The sequence below is a fragment of the Ursus americanus genome, chromosome 5 (genome assembly GCF_024610735.1).
Source record: "Ursus americanus isolate L20-20 chromosome 5, mUrsAme1.1.p, whole genome shotgun sequence".
Lineage (NCBI taxonomy): Eukaryota > Metazoa > Chordata > Mammalia > Carnivora > Ursidae > Ursus > Ursus americanus.
The window spans coordinates 43,509,551-43,532,325 of record NC_142131.1 but is presented as its reverse complement, the minus strand read 5'-3'; the positions used below and the strand labels follow the sequence as shown (position 1 = coordinate 43,532,325).

At 36.4% G+C, this 22,775-nt stretch overlaps 1 protein-coding gene across 1 annotated transcript in view; it reads left to right on the top strand.

Annotated features, from left to right (window-relative positions):
* Positions 1-4,363: 4,363 nt before the first annotated feature.
* RAB3C (RAB3C, member RAS oncogene family) overlaps positions 4,364-22,775 on the top strand; it is a 272,590-nt gene continuing 254,178 nt past the window's right edge. Inside the window, exon 1 of the mRNA XM_087861892.1 lies at positions 4,364-4,825. Within this exon, the coding sequence (XP_087718018.1) occupies positions 4,808-4,825 (18 nt within the window). The 5' untranslated portion in view covers positions 4,364-4,807. The remainder of the gene's footprint in view (positions 4,826-22,775) is intronic.

Here is a 22,775-nt window from a genome sequence, read left to right as displayed (position 1 = left end):
GTTTGTTATGAACCTCATTCTTCTTTGCTGGACTTGGCTATGAGATGTAAGCTTAGCTTAGAGTTATGAACAGGTAACTCTAGGCACCCAGCTCCTGATGGCATGCTAGGAGTCACGGGTAGTCTGGCTGGCTGTCAACAGCATGCTCTTCCAGCTTGCTCCCCTAACCTCCCACCCTCACCCCCAACACACACACTATCCCACACTATTTCAAGTCCTCTAAGAGGTGATGCTGAGGGGCCACTCTCTGTTCTCAGAGTCATATATTGAATTGACTCTCTTTTGATAGGTTAGAAGCCTAGAGGTAGGAAGCTTAATCTAAACTCCTCATCATTAAGTTGGGTCTGAATTATAAAATTATTTTCCAAAATTTGTAATAGCTTTACAAGAGTAATGATTTTTCTAAGCAGATAATGCTGTCTCTTTCAAAGTACACCAGGCTTACTAAAGATGTAGGTCACATACCTTTTCCTCAGGATACCAGTCTGAAACCTGTAGCTGAGTAAGTACTTTGTATGAAATGTGAGGATCATTAGTACTCTATTTTTCTCATAATTTGCATAATTATAATCTGTTTATTCTAAAACTGCCATAAGCTGGAAATATAATAATACACTTTACCAGAAGATGTGAAGTTCATTAATAATATTTCTGATGAACCAAATGAATCACTGTTTATCTGAATATGTTAGCAGTTTTCAAATTAAAGAGTGTTGTATGAAAACATATAAGTAATCCAGTAATTCCATGAGTGGACTAGAAGTAGTATCCTCATTCCCAAGTGATGTCAACCACAACAAAGTCTAGCAAAACTACTTTGTAAGATATTATAAAACAAATTATTTTTTAAGCAACATTAGTTTTTATGAGAAAAACTGTGGGCAGGAGTCTCAGCTTTGGACTCAGATAACCCTGAGCTCTAAATGTAGGCCCAAATATCTTACTAGCTAGGTATCCCTAAGCAAAATACTTAACCTCTCTATTAACTTTCTTTGTAAAATAAGATTAATAATACTACCTTGAAATATTACTGAGGATTAGATGAAATGATATAGACAAAGTGCCTACTATAGTATAGGTGTTGAAGAAAGGTTAGCTATCAATAATATATTCATGTTAAAGAAAGCAACATTTCCTTATTCATTTGGAATGGCTTTATTTACTTTTTAAAGCACCTTACTTATATTAATTATTTGTGAGGTTTAAAACATTGTGAGCAAGAATGAGTTAAAAATGGTTTTCCCTTTTAATTAAAAAGGAATCAATAACATCACGGGGATGTTTAATTTCTTCCAAAGAGAACATAAGACAATCAATAGCATTTCTTGATACAGATGCTGCACAAAATTGAAATCAAAGCCAGACCTAACACAGTGAGTTAGACAATGGTAACAAAGCTCAGGCCTGAAAAACCTCCTGCTTGATTGGGGATGGTCCTAGAAATATCTAGGATTAGACACCCAGCAACATCCTTGCACCATGGGTTTGAATAAAGCTTGCACGAGGGAGTAAGTGAATGCCCAGGGACATTCTTATCTCTTATGCTAAGTTTCAGCCATTTAATTTTTAGTGTAAGTCCTAATGGAGAGATGGTAACAGTGGTAGGAACAAAATGTCTATTGCTATTTTTGATTTAACCAATATCATCGCTACTAATTTATACTTAATTATTTTTGTTTTTGGCTCTTCTTTAGCCAAATAAATTATCTCAATTTGACCCTACTTGATGGAATTTTACCATTTAATAGATCTGACACAGACATGGATTGATAACAACAAAGCGAATGATAGATAAACTAGATAAATGCAAGCAGAATGAATACTGGTAGATATTAAATAAAAGCAGGGTACTAAAAATCCAATCAATACTGAATAGTGTTTTGGAACAACAACAACAAAAAAACAACTCAGAGACAGAGATTTAAGAGTTCTCCTTCTAGCCTATTCCTCTAATGATCCATGTGACTCTGGGCATGTCGCCTTCTTTCGGCCTCAGGGCCTTTGAGTCTGCTCTGTATTCCAGTATGGGGTGCTTATGTTACATACTCCCTGACATTCACTGGTGGCCCTTTTGGCTTCTATTAACTATATTCTGCCTTTTAAAATCCTTTTAATATCAACCCCTCATCCCAGATTCGTATGTAAATGAAGAAGGCTTCCCTCTTTTCCCAATAAAAGCCAGAATATTCTGGGGGCGCCTGGGTGGCTCAGTCAGTTAAGCATCTGCCTTGAGCTCAGGGTCCTGGGATTGAGCCCCACGTCTGCTTCTCCCTCTCCCTCTGCCCTTTCCCCCTGCTCCTGCTCTCTCTCTCTCTCAAATAAAGAAAAGAAAATCTTAAAAAAAAAAAAAAAGCCAGAATATTCTAACTTTTAGGTAATCCTTTGGTTTTAAGCGTTTGATTGTTGTTAAATTACAGAGATCCCTGGGAATTGTTAAGTTTTTAAATAATGAGACATTTATATTTCAGTAAAATGGCAAAGGGGGAAAAGCAGCAAACTTTATAGTCCCCTGATGCTCTGTGGTAAAGACTATCAGCTATCTGATATATATATATATCTGATATATACCTGGGTCTACCCTTCTTTTGTGATGAAATTCCTGATTTTCAGCTGGGCATATGTTCACCCAGAATGGGGGCTACATTTCTCAGCCTTTGCCTTGCAATTAGGTATGATCATAAGATTAAATTATTTCTAGGCACTGTAATATAAGAGCCCTGGTGTATTTAAAGGAATGGGGGAATGCCTGTCATCCTTCCTTCTTGCTGATTATAATGTGGATATGAGAGCTGGAGCTTCAGCAGCCATCTGGTGACCTTGAGAATGAAACTCCTAGATGGTGGCCTGATTCCAAGCAAAGCTGAAGTGCTCTTGCTCTGACTTTAGGGAGAAAATCAGGTCCAGTCCACTTTTGTTTGTTTAGTTCATCCCTGGCTTTTTTTTTTTTTTTTTTTTTTTAATTCCCTCTACCCACATAGATACAGCCAACTGAGGGATGACAAAGAGGACAGAATTGTTTCCCAAAACCTTTTGCAACTCTAGTTTTTTTCACAACTCAATTTTCATGGGTTCTTCCACAAATAAAAGACATACTAGGAAACTGAAAAGGTATTTCATTGTTAGAAAATGTTAAGAAGGCAAGAACTTTTCAAAGAATAGTAAATCTAAAACATCATCATTTGAAACATTTAAATATGTTCTATGATAACAGATTCTTTGAATTCTGAAAATTTTAGAAAGTAATGATAGTATAAAAATTACAGGAAATTCTTCTGAAGAAAGTAGCTGTACAGATTTTTATTAAGTTCCAAGTAAGTATATATATTTAATTGTCAGTATTATTATTATTTTTTGGCACTTCTCTTGGGGAAAAATATAAAGAGATGCACCTTTACATAGATCTTTTTAAAAACAGGTACAGAAGTCTTACTCCTAGTAAGTGTTACCGTGAAACATAGTGATACTAGGTTCACTTCATCTTTTATTTGTTATTAGTTAATTTAAATGAAATTGCTCTAACCATCACATAACTTCAACTATGAGTGGAACATTTTTAATTGTATTTTCTGAGAAGTTGTAAAAACTATTTCCGTAGGTGATACAGCATTCTATTCTCAATGATCAGAAAATTAGAAGACAGATCTTAGATTTCTTAAGAAAAATAGAATACAAAAACAAAAACAAAAACAAAAAACAGAAAACAACCTAAAATTAATGAGGTATTTTGAACACGGTAGGCTCCCAACATTGTTGTTGCATTATTGAGTCAATCTGTGAAATTTTTGAATATTTCTTACATACACATTCTTTTAAGGTAATCATTCTCAAACTATGGAAAAGGACCATTTGCATGGGAGTTGCTGAAGTGTTTGTTTAAAATGCTAATTCCTGGACTCTCATCACAAATAGTGAATCAGAATCCCTATGCATGTCTTGAGAGTGTGAATTTTAAATACTTCCCCCAAGAGATTTTCAAGCACATTTGAGTTTCAGAACCTCTCTGTTCCACTGCTTTCTGTAATGCAAAGAAGTTTCAAGCTGATTCAGGTTATTACTTCCATGCCTCTGAGCCCATATGAAGTTGATTCTTTTTCCATTCTGCCTCCAATAATAATCATTTCAACCTCATGCAAAAGTCAGGAATCATTACTGGACTGATTAATTCTTAAAGGGAGAGCTGTCCCTAGATAGGTACAGAGAACACGGATAGCCCACATGAGTCAAATGAGGGGGAAAATAAGTATAACAAAAGTGAGGTTAGATTTCAAAACCATTTTTGAACTAATCTGGGAGGAGTACATTTGTAACGTAAGGAATAATTGCGTTAAAGAAAGAACAGGGTAACTTAATAGAGGTCTCCTATCTCATTCTGTGACGGTGTTTCTGGGCTCTGGTGATGAATGTGTTCATTTTATGTGACTTGCTTTGGGTAAATAACCCAGTGCCCTATCAGCTCTCCAGCCTGCGGCCAGCAGCGCCTGTGTGTGTGCGCGCTAATGACGGTGGAAGGTGCCTGGGGGAGGGCCTCGGGAGGGGCTGCCCAGCGCAATCGCGCCCCTGGCACTTGCTAAGAGATTCTCAGCCCTTTCTCTGCAGCTGCTACTTGAAGACTCCACGCTTTCCCTCCAGAGGAAAGAAACCATCTATCTAAATCAGCTGTACTCTCCACGTCTCTCGTTTCTCCCTCCGCCAGCCGCCACCCCCACCCCTTCCATTGTGTTGTGCGTTTAGCTCAGCTTCCTGCGTAAGACCCTAACCTCATTTGTAGCAGCAGGCGTTACTGAGAATTTCGGAATCTCGAGTTGCAATGGAGCTGTACGGAAAGGTGAGCAGAAGGGAGTTCCTCTGCATGCTCTGCGCGAAACGTCGCTTTGACGGACTTTGGGGCGTGTGTGTGTGTGTGTGTGTGTGTGTGTATGTATGTGTGTGCGCGCGCGCCTTGTCGATGCAATTGTGAGTGAACTACTTTTTTTTAATGTGTGTGCTATTTATCATCTTTCTCCCCCGCGTTTGTTGAATGAAATTGTAAAAGCACTCCACGCTGCCTATGGAAATACGTAAACTTTCCCGTTTCGGGATAAGGAGGTGTAGGGCGGAGAGTCCCAGAACGCGGCGCCGGTTTCGTTTGTAATGGGAATTAGCACAAGGTAGTACGTTTCCTAACCAGAAAATCACAATCTAGACACGGAAGCCTGTGAGGAGAAAAGAAAAATTCACCGTTGATACCAGCTGGAGTCACTTTCTCCCGCACCTCGCGAAGAAATGGGTTGGGAGGCTCCGAGCAGTAACAACCAGAGCGATTCCAAGGGAGGTGAAGGGAGGCTCCGCGGCCAAGTCTGACTGGAGGAGACCGCCTGTTTTGTGCTTGTTTGCCGGGAGATGTAGTTCAGGGCTTGCTGGTTTGCGAAAAAAGCTCCCAGCGTTAAGACTACAACTCCCAGGAGCGCGCGGGACTCCGGGCCAGTACGCGTGTGCGGCGCCAAGGAGGGGACAGCTCCGGTGCTGATGTTGGAGCCGGTTAGTGAACCCCAAGAGTGCAGAGTGTGGAACGTGGAGCGCGCGAGCGGTGCATGCTTGACCCAGCGCCCGGGCCAGCGCTGTCTTAACCAGAGAGAAAGGACGTTTTGAGAACAATGAGACACGAAGCTCCCATGCAGGTGGGTCTATACAGAAAGTGTGGCCTCAGAAGGAATTGAGACATGATTTCTCCCTTGCTCCAAGCGCAAATTGTGCTCGACCTCAGGGAAGGTCTAGGCTCTGACTCGGTCTTGGGGACACTCTTGGGTTCCTCTACACTCTGCGGGGCTGTGATTGGGCTGTCTTCATGAGGGATACGGGTATTTAATATCTTCCCAGGCTCCGCAAGAAGGGTGTGAATGTCCGTCTAAAATGTAAGCCGGAGCAAACAAAAGTCCGGGAAACATGCAGTCTCGTGTTGCCATTGATCTTCCCTCTTGGCTGGCCTGGTTTGTGAACCTGGTGCAAGTGCAGGGACTTCAGATCTGGGGTTGCGAGGTCACTATTGGACTCGGGATAGAGCGAATTCCACTTGGTTAAGAGCGCGTTAAGAAAGGCTAAGACAATGTTAGGGTCCCCCAAAGTCCCTTGTCTTCAATTAGAATCCTAGTAGTATCAGGGGAGAATAATAAACACATGCTAGAGGTATGGCAGCCTTTAATCTCTGTCCACAAAACTACTTTACTCTTGCATTTTGGAGAACCCCCTCTGAGCTCTCCTGAGTGGTGTGCCCATTTGTTGTGCGTTCCTATTCCCCATTCAGTTAGGTTTGCTTACTTTGACTTCAGTGGAAAGATACCTCTGCCTAAGCATGTTGTTTAGGCAGATTTTGTTTTTAAGTAAAAATGAATGGTACTTTCTCCTTTGTATATACAACCAGTTTTGCTAAACATCAGCCTGTGTTCATTAACCTAGCAGAGTGATCCTGTTGCGTAATAGAGAGGCACTTTATGAATGGGGCTGATAGGAGAATGGAATACACCATTTGGAACATGTTGTCTCTCTTGAGAGCCCACCTCTGCTGCCAAATCTAACAATATAAATATTTGCCTTTAATTCTTGCTTAAACGTTTACCAATTGTTTTCTTCTCGAATCAAAGACTAAACATATGCTTCGATTTACTTTTAATTTATTTCATGGGTTATGTATTAAGATATACAGATATTTTTTTCCCATTTAACATCACTGTTAAATGGGGAAAAAATCTGTAGAATTTAATTGTTTGTTGAGGGATTATATAATGAAAGCCCTCAAATTACATTATGAGTTATTGAAAATTTGATTTGTTCTAGAAAACAGTGGCCCCATTGTGTATCTTCTAATACCTCTGTTTGTGACTTAGCTTTTCATTATAGACCTGATGTGAAAAGAATCTGGACAGACAATAAAGGTACAGGCTGTTGTAATCAAGATATATTGGCTTATGATAATTTTCCATTACTGGGGGTACTGCCAGGAGCCAACTGGCTAAATTAATCATATTCGATTATAAGTAAACATTGACAGTAGACTTTACAAGTAGATTGTTAGTATTTAAAGTCAACCTCATATATGCACTGAAGTCTATCAAAATAAATTACAAAAAAAAGCTATGCTGCATCTGAATTTTTATTTTCTGAGAAGAGTTGCTTAGGATGTTCACAAGGCCATTAAAATGTTATAGACTGTATAAAATTAATGCCTTAGGAAGAATTTAAATTATTTCATATCAACTATTTAGTAGGCACTATAATTCTCTATTTTAATCAGAACTTCAATGAAATATTATAAAATAGGTAATAAAATTAGTTTACTTGTGAATAAAGTTATTTTATATTTATATTGTTTTTATTCATTGCGTTAGATTTTTGAAATTTAAAAATTAAATGTCCAAATTCTATAATAAATTATATGTATATTTTAAGAAATCAAAGACTATTTTCTGAGGTATATTTAATTAAAACACATTCACTGATGCCATTTAACAAGTAAATTGTTGCTATGTTGACTCTATCAGATTTTCAAATATATTATGATCAGGGTTTCAAATATATATAATGATAGGAAGAATAAAAACTATAAACATGCTTTATATTTTCTTTAAGTGGCAAGTAATGTCTCAGGACCCACACTTCTGGAGTATAATCATATTCCAGGTGACTTTGATACATGAAAATGCACAAGATAGATAGTTGACATTTCTTTTTTTTTTTTTTTTCCTATTTAAAAACCGAACCACATCATCATTTGAGATATGTGTCTCCAAATTTTTTACTTAGGTTTCAGAAAAGTGAGCCACAAGCAAACCTCATTTTACAGTTCAATTATCCTAAGAGATTCTTTTCCCCATTTAAAAATATTTAGTTCATTTGTTGATGTGAAACAAAACAAGCTCTTTAATTGCTGACTTCTTTATTATTTTCTTAATTCAAGGAAATCTTTAAAAATTATGTAATGTCTTTTAAAAAGCATTTGATCTGCCTATATAAATAGCTTAGTGGTCTGTTCAAGGTAGTTGTCTTTGATATATGAATATTTTCTGAAGAATATTTCTCTCTGAGTTGAAGCAAAATGAGGGATAATAATTGTTTTTTTTTATAGTGACTATTAAAATAATACATAATGATAGTCTTTGATGTCTGTATTTCCTTTGTGACTAAATAACCAGGAATAGCATTTGGTAAGTGTTCCAAATAATGGGTTAGAATTTTAATGCAGGAGATGGTCGTTTTGTGTGTTCTCACTCAGTGAGTCCATAAATCCTGAGGGCCAAATGAAATGGGGAATAGCAGTGTTCATGACTTGAGGGCAAAACTCTGATGAACAAATTGTCATTTGATTCAAGAGCCAGAATGAACGAATTCTAATTTATCTAGTGCTTTGTCTGTGCCAAGCACCATTCCTTGCATTCAGATCTCATTGTGTGTGTGTGTGTGTGTGTGTGTGTGTGTAAAATACAAAAAAATTCTAGAGGTCACCATTACCCTAGTTACAGGCAAGGTACTGGAGCTTATTAAGATTAAATAACTTTTCCAACATGACAGAATCAAAATCTGCCAGATTTCTGTCTAGAAAGTCCATGTTCTTTCTTCTGTTAGTGGGTTCCTCAAGAAGATGCACAGAAGTGATGTAAAGAATAAGGGCACTATTGATATAGTTTGATTCATTCATATGGTTCAGAAGAAAGAAAAATTGTCCTATTTATAAAATAAACTTGTATAAACTAAACCAAATATTTAAGAAGGGCCAATGTTTTTAAAAAATTTTGTTTGCTTTCTTTCTCTGGAATTTCAGTTTCTTGTAGATTTACTTATTCTCCTGCAGGACCAAAGTGGGATACATTGTCTCTCACTAAATGCTGGTCTTTAGTGTTGTTGTCTTCAAGCTTTAAGGGTCATCTCATAAATGTACAGCCTTTGGACTATTTAGGAAATCAAAGAAAAACATTTACCCAAAGCATGAAGCACAGTGCAAAAAAAAAAAAAAAAAAGTTGTTTGGCTAAAAATGAGGAAGACTGAAGAAAGAATATAGATGTATGCTGAAGATGAAGTTGAGGTGAAAACTATAATAGATATTAAATATAGTCATAGTTCATACAAAAACAACTTACAAAGGATTAAAGTCTAAATATCACTGTTTCATTTGGCTATGGAAGTACTTGGCATTCTGGCATTTCACTATTGTTTTTGCCTGACCAAATCTAGCCTTGTGATGATCCCTTTGTCTTTGTAAGAAATGAACATTTAGTCCTCACCCCTTATAGAACCAGAGAAAACTTCTGGTTAACATTGGAGAAACAAAGACTTTCTGACTCTATTTGAACAAATTCTGGAAGTATCCATCTTTCTTCTGTAAAGGAAAGTGGAGTATAGAAAAGGGAATTACCTGTAGTAGAAATAAAACCTCTATGATGTAAGAATCATTTTCCATTTCCACTTTTTCAGTCTAAGAAGTTGTGGATTTATTACATGGTATAACCACAGTTTTTCCCTGCCATTCTAAGCTTATACTGGAACTGAAAATTCCTTTCCTGACCATCAGATTCCAAGAAAGAAATACATTTTCATGCTAAGGAATGGGTTTTCCTAGGACTGTTGATACACAAAGGACACTCAACCTAAGTATAAACAGCTGTGCCACCTCAAAAATGTTTTATAGGTAAAAGATTATCTAACCATTTTCTCCTTTTTTTCATTCCTTAATTGGATTCAGAGGGTCTAAAAAGAACAATCTTAGTAGGTAACCATGACCTGTGAAGATAAAAGCTTTTAGATTTACTTGGAATTAGGTGGATGTTCGCATTTTTCATTTATTTACAGTTTTTAGATATTTATATACTTTGAAATGCATAAATCTTAAGTGAACAATTTGATGATTTTTGATAAATGGATATTCCTGTGTAACACTACTACAGAGGCATAGAATGTTTCCAACCAACCCCAGAAGTTCTTTCATTCATATTTTTTTTTCTAGCTAATCCCCTGACTTAAAGTCTTTACTTTTGTTTAAATCATAAAGCAGCTTGATTTATTCTAGAACTCCTTATAGTTCTGTGAAACATACAATAGTTCTAAAGCAGCTTGATTTATTCTAGAACTCCTTATAGTTCTGTGAAACATACAATAGTTCTGTGAAACATATAATGAGAACATATAGTAGAACATACATTATCTACTCCTGAGTCTTTCTTATTTTGCTTACTATAATGTATATGGGATTAATCTATGTTGTCGCATGTATCAATAATCATTCCATTTTATTGATGCATATTATAATTTTCTATCAAGCTACCATCCTTCCATACTTGTAAAATCCATTATCCTGTTGGTGGATTTTGAGGTGATTTACAGTTTGGGACTGTTATGGTTAAGGCTATAAGCATTATCATGTTGGTCTTTTGTAATATGCTTTCATTTCTTTTGGATAAATACCTAGAAGTAGAATTGTTGGGATAAAGGGTAAGTGTTATGTTTAACTCTATAAGAAAGTCAGATGGTAGTACCATTTAATATTCTTATCAGCAATGTATGAGCCTTCCAGTAGCTTTACAATCCTCAACAACATTTAGTGTTGGTTGTCGTTTTAATTTTGGCCACTTTAATGGGTGTTTTGTGGCATCTCATTGTGATTTGAATTTGCATTTTCCTGATGACCAGTGATTTTGGCACCTTTTCATCTATTTACTGGTCATTTTTATCTTCCTTTATTAAAGTTTTCTTTAGCCATTTGTTCTTTATGGAAGGTTGTTTTATTGTTTACTTATAGACTTTAATATAAATTTGAAACTAGTCCTTTGTTAGATATATACAAATATTACATATGTTTAATTTGTTAATATATATTAATATATATGTATATTTAAAAAACATTTTCTGCCAGTCTGTAGCTTGAATACTCATACTCTTAATAGTGTCTTTTGATGAAGATTTTTAAATTTTGTTGAAATCTAGGTTATTCATAATAGGTGGGCTCTCTCTGTCTCTCTCTCTATATATATATGGACTCCACACTTACTTCAATTTGTTTGTCTTGACTATGTCCTAAGACCTTGCTACATTTATTTATTTATAGTGGGTTTTTTTTTTTTTTTTTTTTTTGGTTGCTTAAGAATTTCTATAGGAACAATAGTATCTGCAAATAAAGGCAGTTTACTTCTTCCTTTCCAATGACCTCTTTTTTTTCCCCCTCTATCTTATTCTACAGGGTAGGGCATCCAGTACATTGTTGAGTAGAAATGAGTAGATAGCCTCATCTTGTTCTCAGTCTTAGGGGGAAAGCCTTACATCTTTCACCATTTAGTATGAACTTAGCTGTGGTTGTTTTGTTGTTGTTGCTGTTGTTGTTATTGGTATGATACCCTTACTATATTGAGAAAATTTCTTTTGATTCTTAATTTGCTGAGAGTACTTGTTTTTAACATTAAATGAATGTTGAATTTTGTCAAATATTTTTTCTTGCATCTGCTGTGGTGATCGCATAATGAGTCTCCTGTATTTTGTTGGATTATATTGATTGATTTTTTAGTTAATCTGGCATTCTTTAGATAAACCCCAGTTAACTATGATGTATTGTTTTTTCTATGTATCTCTGGATTCGGTTTGATTGTATTTCTTCGATTATTTTTGCATTTGAATTCATGATGGATATTGGTGTCTGATTTTCTTGTAATGTTTTTATGTTGCAATATTGGAGTTATGCAGGCCTTTTAAAACAAACTGAGAAGTGTTCTTTTTACCACTGTTTTCCAAATGATTATAGTATCCAAGGTAGGTATATTTGGGTTCATAAAGTATTTGATAGAGTTCATAAATGAAGCCATTGGAACCTGGAGTTTTCTTTGTGGAAAAAAAATTTGAACAACTTCAGCTATCAAAATATGTACGAATATCTCCATCATTCAACTATCCTATCTATCTATCTATCTATCTATCTATCTATCTATCTATCTATCCATTGATCAATCTATCATCTATAATTTATCTCCCTTTAGTATACTGTGGTAGGCAGAATAGCCACCCTCCCTCCTCCAAGTCTAACTATGGCCTAATCCCTGGAACAATCCCTAGAATAAATTATATTACATAACAAAAGGGACTTTGCAGATATAGTGAATGTTATGCATTTTAAAATAGGGAAGTTAATTTGGATTATCAGTGGGTCCAATCTAATCACATGAGTTGTTAAGAGTGGAGAACTTTGTGTGGCTACAGTCAGAGAGATGGGGGAGAAGGGAAAGTCAGAGATTTGAAGCATTGAGGCTTGTTGGCTTGAAGTTGAAGTCAAAATGTCAAAATGTCCAAGCCTCCAGGTAAGAATGAACATTGATTTTGGCTTTGTAAGGCCTGAGCAGAGTGAAAAGAGTACCCAGCTGAGTCACACTGTGTCCAGACTTCTGACCCATATAGTTACTGGGTGTTGTTTTAAATATCCATTATAGCAGCAGTAGAAAACTAATTATGTACATATCAATTTTCTATTTCATCTTGGGTCAGTTTTGTTAAATTATATTTTTTTACCTAATTTTTCAAATTTACTAACAAAGTTATTCAAAATATTTTTATTACTATTTAATTTTTCTCTTTCATTCCTGTTATTGACAATTTGAATTCCCTCTGTCTCTCTATCTCACTATCTTATTAGATGTTTATCAATACCATTAATATCTTCAAACAACCAACTTTTGCCTTTGTTAACTTTTTTATTGCTTATTTTGTATTTTATTGATTTGTGCTTTTAAAAAATAACTGTGTTACTTATACCTTAGTAGGACCTTCCTTTTATCATTCTCCTTAGAGTAGAAATTTAGATCACTGAGTTTAAATATTTCTTTTTTTCTAATAAATATAACCAATTAAAATAATAAATCTCCCTCTAAGTACTACTTTAGTTGATGCTCACAAATTTCTGAGTGCAGTATTTGCATTGTGTTTTATTTCAAACTCTTTGCTCCTTTTTTTGTGACATTTTCCTTAATCCTTGGGTTTAGAAGTATGTTGTTACTTTCCAAATATCTGCTAATTTTCCAGATATTTTATTGATATTGATGTCTAAGTAACTTCTTTTGCTACCAGAGAATGCATTATTTAAGATTTTAATCTTTTGAAATTTTTGGACTTGTTTTTATGCCAGCATGTGGTGTAATTTCATGAACACTCCAAGTGCAGTGCACATGTGGCATGTGAGACACAGTCATTGAGGAATGTCAGTTAAGTCACGGTGTTGTATGGTGTTGTTAAGATCATACATATCCTTACTGATTTTTGGTCTACTTTATCAATTACTGAGAAAAAATCTCCAATTATGATTATTAATTTATCTATTTCTCCTTTTAGTTCTTTCATTTTGTACTTCATATTTTTTGAACTTCTCTTTTGAGATATGTACACAGTTGTAATTGTGTCTTCCAGAAATTTTTCCTTTTTGTTACTGTGAAATGATCCTTTCTATCTCTGGCAATGTTCCTTGTCTTAACTTGTATTTAATCTGATACTAATATACTGTTGCTTTCTTAGTAGTGTTTTATATATATATATACACACACACACACACACACACACATACACACACATATGTATATATATATATATACACACACATGTATATATACATACATGCATATATATATATATATATTCATACTTTCACTTTTAATTTCTATGTGTATGTGTCGTTATATTTAAAGTATGAATCTTGTGGTCAGAATAGAGTTGGGCCTTACATTTTTAGCCAGTCTGGAAAATCTCTGCCTTTTAATTGAATTTTTTTGTCTGTTTGCATGTTTTGCAGTTATTGATGTGGTTGGATTTAAAGTTATCTTTTCGCTATTTGTTTTTTATTTATTCTATCTGGACTTCTGTTTCTCTGTTTCTTCTTTTCTGTCTTATTTTGCTTAATTACCTATTTTAAGTATTTCATTTTATTTCCTGTGTTGACTTTTTAATTATACATGTTTGCTTTTTTCTTTGGTGTTTATTCTAAGGATTATATTATGTGTTTTCAACTTGTTATATATTCTACGTAATATTGTGTTACTTCACATAAGGTACAGTGACTTTTCAATAATGATTTCATTTACCTCATCCTTTGTGAAATTATTGTCATATATATAACATCTGCCTTTGCTGTAAGTGCTCAATAGAGTTCTATAATTTTAGCTTTAAACAATCATAGGTATTTTTTTAATAGAAGAAAAGAAAAACATTATGTATCCATTTTTATGTTTGCCCATCACCTATCTGCCATTTCTGGTGCTCTTTCTGTAAATTTGAGTTTCTATCCAATGTCCTTTTCTTTCAGCCTGAACAACTTCTTTTAGCATTTCCTGTGGTACAGATCCACTGGCAACAAATACCCTCAGTTTTTTGTTTATCTGCTTGTGTTTTTTATTTCGCTTATATTTTTGAATGATAGTTTTGCTGCATATAAAAGTTTTTGTTGCTTTTTTTTTCTCTTAGCATTTTAGGTTATTTCATTGTCTGCTGACCTCCATTATGATGTGAAGTCAGCTGTTCTTCATACTATTGGACGCTTCTTTGGTATTTGTCACTTTTTCTGTTTTCTAGTCAACTTTGAATTTGAACAGTTTGACTATGATGTGCCTAGATGTATTTTTCTTTATATTTAGACAGCTTAGAGGTTGAGTGAGGTTCTAATAGAATTAAGTTCATGGTTTTCACCAAATTTGAAAAATATTTACATATTATATCTTCCAATATTTTTCCATCCCATTACTGACTCCTTTTTTCATCTGAGATTCCAATTACATCTGTGTTAGACTTCAGATGCTGTTCCAAAGATTGGTGAGACTCTACTAATTTTTTTCTTTCTCTTAAAGTGTACAGTTTCTGTTGATTTATCTCAAGGTCACTGACTTCTGCCACCTGTGGCTTTTGTTAAGCCCACTGAAGTACTTTTCATTTCAGTTAATGTACTTTTCCTTTTAGGTTTAATATTGGCTTCTTTTACAATAGAAACATGTTGTCAAGAGAAGATACATATAAACTCTTGGGATGAGATGTTTGAGTATTGGAAGGGTTTAATAGGATTTATTTCTGATACTGTGCAGAAACGAAGAAAAAACTGAGCTTCTCATAGAAACAGTGAGATAGAAATGTAAATAATAATATTAGTGATTTGATTATTCTACGTAGATTTCTGGAAAAAAATATTTATATTTACATTTTAATTTCTATCATTTCTATCATTTATTCTTCATTGCATTTGTCATGCTACATTTTTTTTCTTTGTGTTTTGAAAATAAAATTGTGGGCTTTATGACACTTTTGAAAATTTGAACAAAGTGTAAAATTGTAAAAATAAAATCATTTTAAGAGTTGCTTTATCTTGCCAACTAATATATTCCTTAACAGCTTCAAATCTGCAGAAGCAAAATACCTTTTCAAACCCCAACGTGTTTCTGACTGGTTTGAAACATTATGTCAGTTTTATTGGGGTCGTGAAATATTTTTCTATCCACTAAATGATGAAACCAAAGGGTGAATGTTCTAGGCCTTCAGTTGTTTAGAGAATGGTAAAAGATAAGGTCAGGATTCCCTGATATGCTCTCCAATAAGCTGATTGAATTGGATCCAGTAGTAGGAATTTTGATCTAACAAACCTAAAAGAGTCTTATTTTGTGCCTACTTGACCTTTTGACTGAGAAAAACCTGGCACTATTATCACTTTGCTTCCACATTATCAGCTTTTTATGGTCTGGGAATCCAAATCATAATGTAAGTTTAAGAGATAAGGCATTGAGCCTCTCATTGTTAGTTTGCCTGCTTTTAGTTTAACTTTAGCCCATCAAGGGTGTTATTTGTTAGTCTTCCAGTGGCGCAGATGTATGTCTGAGTCTCATCAACTAGAGAAACTTGCAAGCCAATGTTGATAATTTCTGTTCAAATGGCCTTAGCTTTAGGGGCCTTATAGGATTTGGAGAAAAAATGCATGTACCAATTAGCACAATATGACTCTCACGTCATACTCATCTATGGTGTTTGCAATAAAAGATGGGTTTTCTTTTGAATGTTGTAATTCACTTAGCACTTGTTTGAGTGGTAGGACTGATGAAAAGGGATAACAGGAACACAGTACAGCTGTGGATGTGAATGCTCTTTTATAACGGCATGGATAGGCTTGTGTTTTGTAGTAAATAATAGTAGCAATAGCTTTTGAATGAAAAGCCAGGATAATCGTGTCTACCTAAGTCACTCTGTAAGTCATTCTAATTGGTGGGCCTGCACAGTATAGAAACACAAGTACATTAATTAATAACCCACCAAGTTTCTCAAGAATGGTTCAGATATTCCCTTTGTGTCATAAGTGCATGGACAACTGCCTGTTTTCCCCTATATGTGACCTACCTTGATGAATGGAATAAGGGAAGAGAAATGTCAGGATTTGGAGAAAATCTTTATAGAAAATCCCTGTGGTATTTTTCAAGGGCTTACATCTTTAAAATATTTTGTTTCATTTTTTTATTGTGTTATGTTAGTCACCATACAGTACATCATTAGTTTTTGATGCAATGTTCCATGATTCATTGTTTGCATATAACACCCAATGCTCATTGCAATACATGCCCTCCTTAATTCACCAGCCTAATGCATCCCCCTCCCGCCTCCCCTCGGAAACCCTCAGTTTGTTTCCTGGAGTCCATAGTCTCTCATGGTTTGTCTCCCCCTCCGATATGCCCCCCCTTCATTTTTCCCTTCCTTCTCCTAATGTCCTCCATGCTATTCCTTATGTTCCACATATAAGTGAAACCATATGATAATTGTCTTTCTCTGCTTGACTTATTTCACTTAGCATAACCCTCTCCAGTTTCATCCATGTCAGTGCAAATGGTGGGTATCCATCCTTTCTGATGGCTGAGTAATATTCCACTGTATATATAAACCATGTCTTTATCCATTCATCTGTTGAAGGGCATCTCGGCTCCTTCCACAATTTGGCTATTGTGAACATTGCTGCTATGAACATTGGGGTGCACGTGCTCCTTCTTTTCACTACATGTGTATCTTTGCGGTAAATACCTAATAGTGCAATTGCTGGGTCATAGAGTAGCTCTATTCTTAACTTTTTGAGGACCTCCATACTGTTTTCCAGAGTGGCTGTATCAGCTTGCATTTCCACCGACAGTGTAAGAGGGTTCCCCTTTTTCCACATCCTTGCCAACATTTGTTTCCTGTTTTGTTGATTTTTGCCATTCTAACTGGTGTAAGGTGGTATCTCATTGTGGTTTTGATTTGTATTTCCCTGATGGCTAATGATGTTGAGCAGTTTTCATGTATCTGTTAGCCATTTGTATGTCTTCTTTAGAGAAGTGTCTGTTCATGTCTTCTGCCCATTTTTTGACTGGTTTATTTGTTTTTTGAGTGTTGAGTTTGAGAAGTTCTTCGTAGATCTTGGATATCAGCCCTTTATCTGTAATGTCATTTGCAAATATCTTCTCCCATTCCATAGGCTGCCTTAGTTTTGTTGACTGTTTCCTTTGCTGTACAGAAGCTTTTTATCTTGATGAAGTCCCAAAAGGTCATTTTTGCTTTTGTTTCACTTGCCTTTTGGAGACTTGTCTTGAAAGAAGTTACTGTGGCTGATGTCGAAGAGGTTACTGCCTATGTTCTCCTCTAGGATTTTGATGGATTCCTGTCTCACATTGAGGTCTTTCATCCATTTTGAGTTTATCTTTGTGTATGGTGTAAGGGAATGGTCCAGTTTCATTCTTCTGTATATAGCTGTCCAATTTTCCCAGCACTACTTATTGAAGAGAATGTTTTTCAGTGTTTAATATTTTTAAAATGTTTAATGTTTTAAAAATGTTTAGTGATAAAAATTCTTTAGGTAATACATATATTAATATTAAGACTTCGGCTTTTTTCCCGCAGCGGGAATTTTTAGAGTATTTTACTAGGTATTTTTAAGAGAGGCTTTTCATTATACAGCAGAGTACTGGGTGTATCTATCCTGTTTAATTTTTGTTTTCTTTTCAGGAAGAGGTATTCTTACAAGGATATTCTTTATTTTGTGGTTTCTATTTGGATACTGGCCTCCTGTAGCTGTCAGGCGCTTTCTTATGGAGTGAGGAGAAGTAAAGTCCAATTGTGTGTTATTTTTAAAAATGACTGATGGAGAAAGTCAAGGCCAGCTCCCACAGAGCTGAACAGAACAGAGCCACATTTGCTCTGAGAACATAATTACTGTTTCTTACGATGCCATGCCTCCTCATACTCTGACAGAGACCTCACAGTGAGTTATATTACTGGCCCTTAGAAGGTTCTGGATCTTACCACAGCTAAGATAATGAACACATTTTTCAGAAATCAGCTCATCTAAGCAGGCTGGGCATTCTAGAGTATAGATTTCTTTGCAGAGTCAATATTTTGGTGATGAGCTCTGTTGTCACTGTTGGCAGAAGGGGTGTCTGGTGAAGACAGCAACTGGTAGAGAGTGATATGATCCCATTTTCCACATCCTGGGGATCTCAGCCTAAATGTCAGATCACTCAGTCTCCTCCTACATGTATCCCTGACACACTGGCAATGCACACGTGCCCTGGCTTCCATGTGGACGTTTGCTAACCCAGTGAATTCTAAACCTGACTCGTCAAAAGAACCACATGGGATGCTTAAAAATTATAGATGCCATTGGATATTTTAACTCTGCAGAATTCAGTACATTTCCCCAGTTTTGGAATCTCTGATCTAGTGTATCCTATGAGAATTTACCTTCGTATTCCTGAGTAAAAATGTATCCGACTAGAGAGAGCAGGTATTTGAGAACACCATGTCTGCTATTTCTTGCTAACAAGAAATGATGAAAAAACTTATGTATATTTTATTCATGTCCATGAGAAACGTTTTAAATGATTCTTTACATTTTGTGGCTAAGATAGAGTCCCTTTTATTTTTATAAATTGACAAATTGACATCTGCGTATAGGAAGTATAGATGTCAAGAATACTTGATTTTTTAAATATTTTAATCTCAGTTTTGTTTTAAAGAGTTGTATGCAGGGAAGATCGTTTCTTGGCCATGTGGGGTCAGAGAGGGATGTGGGGCTTGAATTTTCAGCCATTCCTCCTGTTTGTATGCCCTAGTCAGGGTGACCAACCATTTCAGCTTTCTGGTTTTAGCACTGAAAGCCCTTCAGTGTCCCATGAAATCCCTCAGTCTTGGGAAAACCAGGAGAGTTGGTCACTCTAGCCACACCACATAATCAAGACACCTGGCATCTGCAATCTCAAGGCCATTTCAGGTTCTGTAGGTTAAGAGTTCTTATGCAGACCCGAGATTCCCTTTTCTCCAGTCACTCACTTCCAAACCCCAAACTTGTGTTGCTCTTTCTTTTCTACTTCTCTTTTTCAATATGGAATTTCGCTTTAGTGAAAAACCCTTGCCTCTGTTTTAGAAGGTTTTTGGGAAGGGATGAAGATAACCAGATTGTATGCATGATACTATTCATATATATATGAAAGTCTCTTAATGAGTTCTCACCTTGAAATAATGTGGACTTAAAAAAAATCTATTATTATTGAAGCATAATTGACATGTAACATTGCAAAAGTTTAAAGTATATAATGCGTTGATTTGATACATTTATATATTGTAATATGATTACCACTGTGGAATAATCAGGTCATAAAATTGTCATTTCTTTTATATGGTGGTAACAATTAAAATCTAGTCTCTTGGCAACCTTGAAGTGTATGATATAGTATTGGTGTTTATGATGGTATTGTGGACTTTGATGATTTGCCAAATTTAGTATCAGAAATTAGGTTGAACTTCACCTAAAATCAATGCTAAGGCCAAATAAGAGGAGTTTCCCACAGTTCCTTTGTATTCCTGGTGCATCCTTTCTCATGCTTTTCTTACCATGTATTACTCGATTTCTGCCCCCTTATTAATCCAGACCTGAAACTCAGCTCTCTCCCGGTTTCTACAAAAGTCCATTCATACCCAAGAGTTTCATGAGGTTAGTAACTCTCTAGAAGTTACTGGGTGTCCACAATGTCACAAGGTAGGTCATATCACAGGGCATATGACCATTGGCCACATTCCCTTCCCCACAGCCTCTCCAGACCACAGAACATTTCTATCTGCACACAGGCCTCGGCTTCTATCCTAGAGGTATTTTGCTAAGTGCTCTTTGTTCCATGTCATAATATTTGTAATGAAAGAGTAAGGTGTTTATCTCAGTAATTATGAAACTCTGCAGAGTGGGAGTGTTGGGCATCAGACCTCCTGCCCTTTAATGTTAGGAAATGAGAGGAATCACATTCTATAAAATTGATCATTTCCATTTTCAGAGAGTAGCATCAATGTTAGTTGGAGAAGAAAGTGAATGGCTTTATTCAAGGATCTAGCACATGCCAACAATTTTATTTTGTTGATCTTACTGCAACTCCTGTTTTATAGGTGAGGAAACTACAGCTTAGCATAGTTTAAAAAATGACAAAATATGAAAAACCTTGACCAAGTTTACACAAGTAGCAGACCTGGGATTCCTTCTCAGGCAGCCTGACCATCAAGTATTGCTCCTTACCCATATTCACATCACACCAAGAATATAGAATTTTCTTTTTCACAGATGTATCTGCATGCACATAATTTCAGAACTGCTAGAAAAGAAGTAGAATGTTGTTTCCAACTTTTCTTCATGCTGTGATTTATAAAGCATGGATTACTAGTAGCTAGGGTACTCATCAGCATCGCAGGACTGCACTAATGACCCTCTGGCTTCAGCATTCATGGGGATGCGCAGGAGCTGCTGGGACCAGGGCTCTGCTTCATTGCAGCTGTCAGGATTACATCCTACCAGTCTGGAGAGCGCCATGTGGTTCCCTTCCCAGATAACCTTGTTTACACTCTTCTCTCACGTGGCCTGGGCATCCCCTTTACTGTGCTGCTGCACAGCCCCCATACGGGCTCTGTCTCCCTCTGGGAACCCTCTGTAACTACACCAGGAGTGAACTCTGGTGTGGGCTGGAGAACAGTGGTCTTTCATACTAGTAAGAATCATTTTTACATGCTTTGATACACTTCATTTTTCTATATACATCTAGATTTCCAGGAAGATTCAAAAACCATTATAATGAATTTTAAAATATATCGAGATTACATCATGCCTTTCTTCAACAAAGGAATAGATTTTTTTTTCTAGAAGCAAAGAGAGGAAGTATCCTTACTTCTTCTAATATTCTCCTTTGTGGTTGAAATTTGAGGCTTGTTAGTTTGGTGAAGAGAAGAGTGAACTAGCTGAATCCCCCATATATCTGTAACTCTTGAAGAACACATTTGGTCTAGGTAATGAGCGCTCAGTACACGTGCTAAGAGAAATCAAGATAACCTATTGAAAAACAAGGACCCCTCTACCTAAATTTCCTCTCAAATACCTTACCTTGATTTCTTCTTCAAAATGGGGATAATGACTTCCAGTTTCCACTCCCGTGCATAAAGAGCTTGGAAGTGGTTACTCCCATCCTCAGGCAAGAAAAAAAAAACTAAACAAAATGAAAATTACCAACTCTTAGATTCATCGGAGAATTGAGGTCACAGAGAAAAATTTTGTGGGAGAGACAGATAACCTGATAAAGAAAATCACAAATTCCTGAAACAGAAACTCCCATGGGAACCCATCCTGGGGTAGGAAAACCTGAACTGTAACTGATGAGTGGCTGGTGGCTCAGGGTGGACAAGTAAGTCCAAGAGGTCAAAGCTCCAGGGGGTGCAGTTTGGGGGAGGGCATGTGACTTTTACCCTCCGGATCCCTGTCAAGTTCTCACAGTGAACATTAGAGAAACTCCCCTCATGCTTCTGGCAGGGGGAGGGAGAAGGACCTCTTTTAAAATACACCCAGAGCATTCTGTTTCGTTAACATGGGGGTACTAATAGATAGCCATATCCTGGGGCAATGACAGGATCAGGTGTGATCATGTATGGAAAGCACGAAGTACAGTGCCTGTAAGGGCTGTTATTGTAGTGATTTTACTGTCTATGCATAAGCTGAAAGTTCTACTCATTTACGAGAGAGTATGCAGGAGATGGGGATCCAGAGATGGCCTGAAAGGAGTACTGTACAATGTGGCGTAAGCAATGCATTTAAAATATACAGTGATTTGCATCTTGGAAGCATTACTGTCATTTGGCATACCGTCATATACATTCTCCCATGAGTCCCATGAAAGAGGAATTCACTCCCTGCTGACATGAAGAAATGAGACAAGGGCGATTTCTGAATGCTGCCCTTCTTTTCCAGGCCCTTTGCTTCAGAGCCAGGGTTAGAGTTTGAATGATCTAGTGCCTTGGCTGCTTCCAATTTCCTGGACAGCATCTTCTCAGCTCAGCGGTGTTGTGTCCACAGCGGCATGAGCAGTGTTTTATTGCTTCTCCACTGGCTCATTCCAGGGCCAAGAGCAGCAGACACATACATGGGGAAATTGCTGGCCAGAGACTGCAAAGAGCATCACAATTCTGGTCCATTCAGAGAGACAAACAGGGAGGCAACCAACTGCCCAGACCAGGACCTTCCCCAGGAGAAATCATCTGGGGGCCAGATGACAGACATTCGGGAATCCTAACTATTCATATTTTCCTTATTGGTTTTAAAATTTTAGTGTTGACTTTAGAGCTTGCAGGAATGATTCTTTGTATTATGATTTTTCTTTTTTTTCCCCAGGCAACAATGATTAAGATTTGAAACTACTTGATGTATTTCTGTTCTTCCAATACATATGCCCCATCCTCGCTTTCATCCTTCCTGTTTCAAAGAATGTCA